Source organism: Morus notabilis, unplaced genomic scaffold (assembly GCF_000414095.1).
Source record: "Morus notabilis unplaced genomic scaffold, ASM41409v2 Scaffold702, whole genome shotgun sequence".
NCBI lineage: Eukaryota > Viridiplantae > Streptophyta > Magnoliopsida > Rosales > Moraceae > Morus > Morus notabilis.
This window is the reverse complement of record NW_010365327.1, coordinates 35,112-39,856: the sequence shown is the minus strand read 5'-3', so window position 1 is coordinate 39,856 and position 4,745 is coordinate 35,112. Positions and strand designations below refer to the sequence as shown.

At 30.5% G+C, this 4,745-nt stretch overlaps 1 protein-coding gene across 1 annotated transcript; it reads right to left on the bottom strand.

Annotated features, from left to right (window-relative positions):
- Nucleotides 1-2,668: 2,668 nt before the first annotated feature.
- LOC21395891 (HVA22-like protein f) lies at nucleotides 2,669-4,170 on the bottom strand. Its single transcript, XM_024172073.1, has 5 exons — nucleotides 4,032-4,170; nucleotides 3,841-3,867; nucleotides 3,605-3,727; nucleotides 3,259-3,505; nucleotides 2,669-2,944 (listed from the first exon to the last, which is right to left on the bottom strand). The coding sequence occupies exons 1-5, from the start codon at nucleotides 4,076-4,078 to the stop codon at nucleotides 2,918-2,920; spliced, it is 471 nt and encodes a 156-aa protein (XP_024027841.1). The 5' UTR covers nucleotides 4,079-4,170; the 3' UTR covers nucleotides 2,669-2,917.
- Between the last annotated feature and the right edge of the window lie 575 nt (nucleotides 4,171-4,745).

Sequence of the window (4,745 nt, the reverse complement as noted above, 5' to 3'; positions counted from 1 at the left end):
TAATTACTTTTTACAATAATAATTTTTATTTATATTTTTTATTATTTATTTCTTTTTATTTAATTTTTATTTATATTTAATATCATGAATTATATTTGATATAATTATTAAAATGAGAAAAAATAAATAAAATATTAAAATATTGTTTGCGACGACATATGTGGTCGCAAAAAATATAAGCCACGTTCGCTAAGTCTGCGTCTTTTGCGACGACTTAATTCGAAAAATGTCATCGCAAATACTTAATGTCATGTATCTTAACGATGTACCTGACGAAATAATTGCCGCGACTTATTTGCGACGATTGTCATCGCAAATATAATTGCGACGAAAAGCTGTTGTCGCAAAAATTGTTTTTGTGACTATACAACTGCAACGACAGGTTTGCGACGACAAGTGGTCGCTAAAAATTCATTTGTGACGACTTTATATTTTTTGCAATGACTTTGTCGTCGCTAATAGCCCATTTTCTTGTAGTGCGGCGCTGGATCTCAGAATTCCATGGACTCCGTCGCTCATCCAGGCTGTTGCGACTGATAACGGAATGCTGCAATGGCTATTGGCAGGGGATGTTAGAAAACAGATAAAAGGAATTCTTGCAATCAATCCGTTCAAGAATGTGACTAGCACTAGTACTACTACAGTTGCAAACCGATGCCGTTTTATTGACCTTCCTCGCGGATTTGGCCACGGATGGCAGGCTTCGAAGGACAACCTGTGCCTCGGAGTGGTCGATGGGCGGCTGCGGCTGTCGCAGTTTCTTAGTCATGTTAAGGACATGAACATCGTCTTTGTGTTAAAAGTTTGGGAATTGAATGATGCATCAGAAAAAGAAGTACCATGGCTTTTAATGCATGAGGTTAGCATAAAACAGACATTGGAAAATACAAACATGTCGGTGCTTTCTTTTCATCCAAATAATGGTGATGTGATTTTTGTATTATGTGGCCATAATAACCATGTTATTTGTGAGTACAAGATTGGAGAAGACAAGTATGAAAAAGTTGGCGAATTCCCAGATGGCGATGAATATGCTCTACCTTATAAAGATGAAAAGTTCCAAGAACTCTTGGGTGTTTTTACTCTCGTGCATCCTTCTTGGCCAACACCAATTCCTACATGACTTCCACCTGCAGTTTAAGAGCTTACGAGAGGGATTTCCAGTATACAGATATTCCTATACATTCTTAGGATATATATATAAATTTTCGTGTTTCCAAATGTTCTTGTTTTTTATTCTTGAATTGCTTTGTAATATTGGTTGAGTTATTATAATGAATTTACTTTTCAGTTATATACTAGTTATCTCTGTTATTTGTATATAATTGCATGTATATTGGAATTCTCTTGATGATTGTGTTTGATACTAGTCGTTGTATCATGCATCTTCTTTTTTCTCCTAGATTTTAAATTTAGAAAAACGGGTTTCTTTTGGGCTTTGATTTTTGAAAAAAAAAATAGTTCATTCATTTAATTTTTGAATATTTTGAAGTGAAGCATTTTTATATTTATATTTTTCAATCTTTAATCTCTTTTAATTGTTCAAAATTAAATTTAATTTCTAATTCATTTTTAATGACATGCCACATAAGTAAAATTATTATTTTATTATGTTTTTCAAAAGATTAAAGACATTTTGATGTGTTTTGATAAATCAAGAGGCATTTTAAAATATAATACATGCTTCAAGGGGTATTTATGTAAATAATTCATTAAACTATTCCTACAATAATTGTCGCATCATTAAATCCGTTAGTCAAATAAATAAAAGGAGTCAAGTAAATAATGTTTCAAAGTTTCGAGAGTGCGCACACTAATTTTTAAAGTTAGGGGATAAAGTGACAAAGAAACTAAAATTTAGAGAGAAAAATAAAATTTATCAATAACTTTATTGTTGAGGAGCTTTTGGCAAAAAAGAACAAAAAGGGAAAAAAAAAAAAAAAAAAAAAAGAGTAGAGCTGACACGAGCAAATGAGAGAATACACCAAGAAAGATTTTATCTCTTCTATCTATAACATATAAGAAAGCTCAATGCATTTACTATTCATCCTCTTACAGTTAACTATATATTTAAACTTTTGGATCATCTGTTTTGTATTTTTGTGCCCTTTCTCTGATCTATTGATAATAGTTATATAATGAAAATAATTTTTTAATATTTTATTCGTCCTTATTAAAATAAGTTTGCTGAAAATATTTAAATATCTTTTTTATAATATTGTCTTTATAAATACTTTTTTAATTGCCTAATAAAATTTTTTAATCGCCTAGAAAATACTTTTTTAATTGTCTTTTTTTTTTAACAAAAATCATTCTCATAATTTTTTGTTTTCGTATTTTTTGTTTTCGTTATGGTTTTCAAAACATTTATTAACTAAATGCAACTATAGTATTTTAAGAATATACAATATTATCCAACTTGTATAAAGAGGTCAGACGTGAACTTAACTAGTATATGTAAAAAATGAACAAATGTAAGTTTTGTCTAGTCAACGATAATTGGCATTTAAAAAAAAAACAATAAATATTGGCTTGTGAAAGCTGTCCTTAAAATAATCAATGACATGCATTTACAGCAAATGAGTGCCGAGGACATGGTTTTTCATCCTTAAAACTTTCAGAAACGACTTCTCAACTTTTTTTTTTTTTTTTTTTTTTTGGGTAGTAAGTTGTTATTGATCAATATAAAACTTAAACATTGCTAGATAATTTTGTGTTAAAATATTAGTGGACACAGAAATTTTTTTTTTTCTCTTAGTTTTCCATCTTCACAAGTCATGATCACAAGCTATACAACAAGACTACCACGTATTATTTATTTTCTGCAGCATGCATAGTTCGTTTTCTCCCTTGGAAGCAATATTAATCATTCGTGTTTTCCATTTGCCGATCAACAGATTTCTCAGTTGTCAATGGCTCATTGCTTCCTCGCTTCTTTTTCCGCCTGCAAAAATCAAATCCAAACTAAGCATGAATATAAAAATAAAATAAAATAAGTGCAAGGAATTATTATTTTTTTTTCGAAATTTCTCATAAGCATGTAGAATTTGGGTATTTCTACTGTAGAATCACACATGATTAGTGGAATTAGGTTAAAATCACATCAAAATTAATTAACTAACAAAAATCGCCTGAAAAATAAAAATCCGTTAATAATTTATTCTTTCTTCAAATCGTACCGTAAAAATCTCATAAAAAACATATTAAAAATGGGGAGAAACTATTATTTTTATTATTATTTTTCTGTTTTATCATTACCGCTTTGATGACTCTATCAAAAGCATCAGGTCCATATCTATCGATGTAACGTTCAACAGATTTCCTTGCATCAAGGCTCATCATCTCGAGGACTTTTCTTTGACTTTCTGGATAATTGGAGCTCATATAACCCCCAATCTTTACATATTTCCTCACAATATTTCCGTAAATATATGCTGCCCCATTGAAAATCGGCAACACCAACCACATGCAAAACAAAAGCTTCATGTACGGCCAAATTGGAACCCTGAAAAGTATTACTACTTGCATGTTAGATATGATTATGACCGTTTTACTAGATAGCGCATGATATTTTTTATCCCAAAAAAAAAAAAAATCTTATTACCAAACGAGGACCTTCCAACAAGAAAGCTCAAATAGTGTAATGAAAGAATATAAGACCCAATATGTTAGCCATTGCTGATCGTCTAGTGATGAGGGGCTCTCGATTGCTCGAATTGATGCATATCTGCTTATTCATTTATTCATATTATATATATAGATATATATAGTAAGAAACAAATATTTATTATTTTCTTTTGTAATTCATTAATCATGATCATGGTACTAGTGGCCACTTACAAAGGATAGACAAGCATTGCTCCTGGCCTGTAAACAAAACCATAAAGTTGTCGGAGATTGATCAACACAATATATATATATATATATAGGATTTTGTTATGTCTCATAACACATGATGGTTAATAAATCTAACATTTAAATTCGACATAAATGTTTGTGTACATGTAGAAGGATTTTTAATATGCAAATACCCGATTAAAGCATCCAAATGTTTAGCGATCGCCCCAAGAACACCCATGGCTGATCCCAAAATATATTGCTGTATCGTTCGATGTCTAGTTTGCTCCTTTTCCAAAGTCTTTGAGATTTGAGGTTATGATATCAAGGATGGGAATTAGCGTCAGAGATTCGGCAGGTATTTGAAGGTTTAGAGGATCTCTGATTACTGATTAAACCAAATAAAGAATTTTTTTCTATCGTAATTCTTCTTTTCTCTTGCAACAAGATAAAGGAATACATAGATATATGTAAAAGTAAGGAATATATATCAGGAACGTAGGCAGATCTGGCCCCAGCCAACCTTTCACAACCTTGTTGCAGGTACGCATGTCAAAGGCATATATACCTTGCCTTTCTTTTTCCTTTTTTTCTTTTCTTTTTTTTTTAACAGGTTATCCACTTAATAACATTTTGGCACAACATCGATCCTTTTTTCGTTTTCTTGATCTTTCTAAGTCTTTGGGTACAGGTTATCCTTTTAAAATGTGGTACGCACATGCTTATTTAATTTATTTAATCTTTAAATACATGAATGTAAAAATTCTCTTGAGTATTTGGTTTAGTAAAAAACAAAAAATAATAATAATAAGTGAAGAGCATTTTGAAAAAATAGTGGTGGTTATAGGTATAATTCATATCTCCACACCCTAATAAATCAGATTTGATAAGGTTACAAGAAAAAAAAA

Coding starts and splice junctions, on each gene's coding strand:
- LOC21395891 (XM_024172073.1), bottom strand. CDS start 4,078: ATGGGTGTTCTTGGGGCGATCGCTAAACATTTGGATGCTTTAATCGG. Junction 3,728..3,840: donor GCAATGCTTGTCTATCCTTT/GTAAGTGGCCAC, acceptor ATGAATAAGCAG/ATATGCATCAATTCGAGCAA. Junction 2,945..3,258: donor TTGATAGAGTCATCAAAGCG/GTAATGATAAAA, acceptor TGATTTTTGCAG/GCGGAAAAAGAAGCGAGGAA.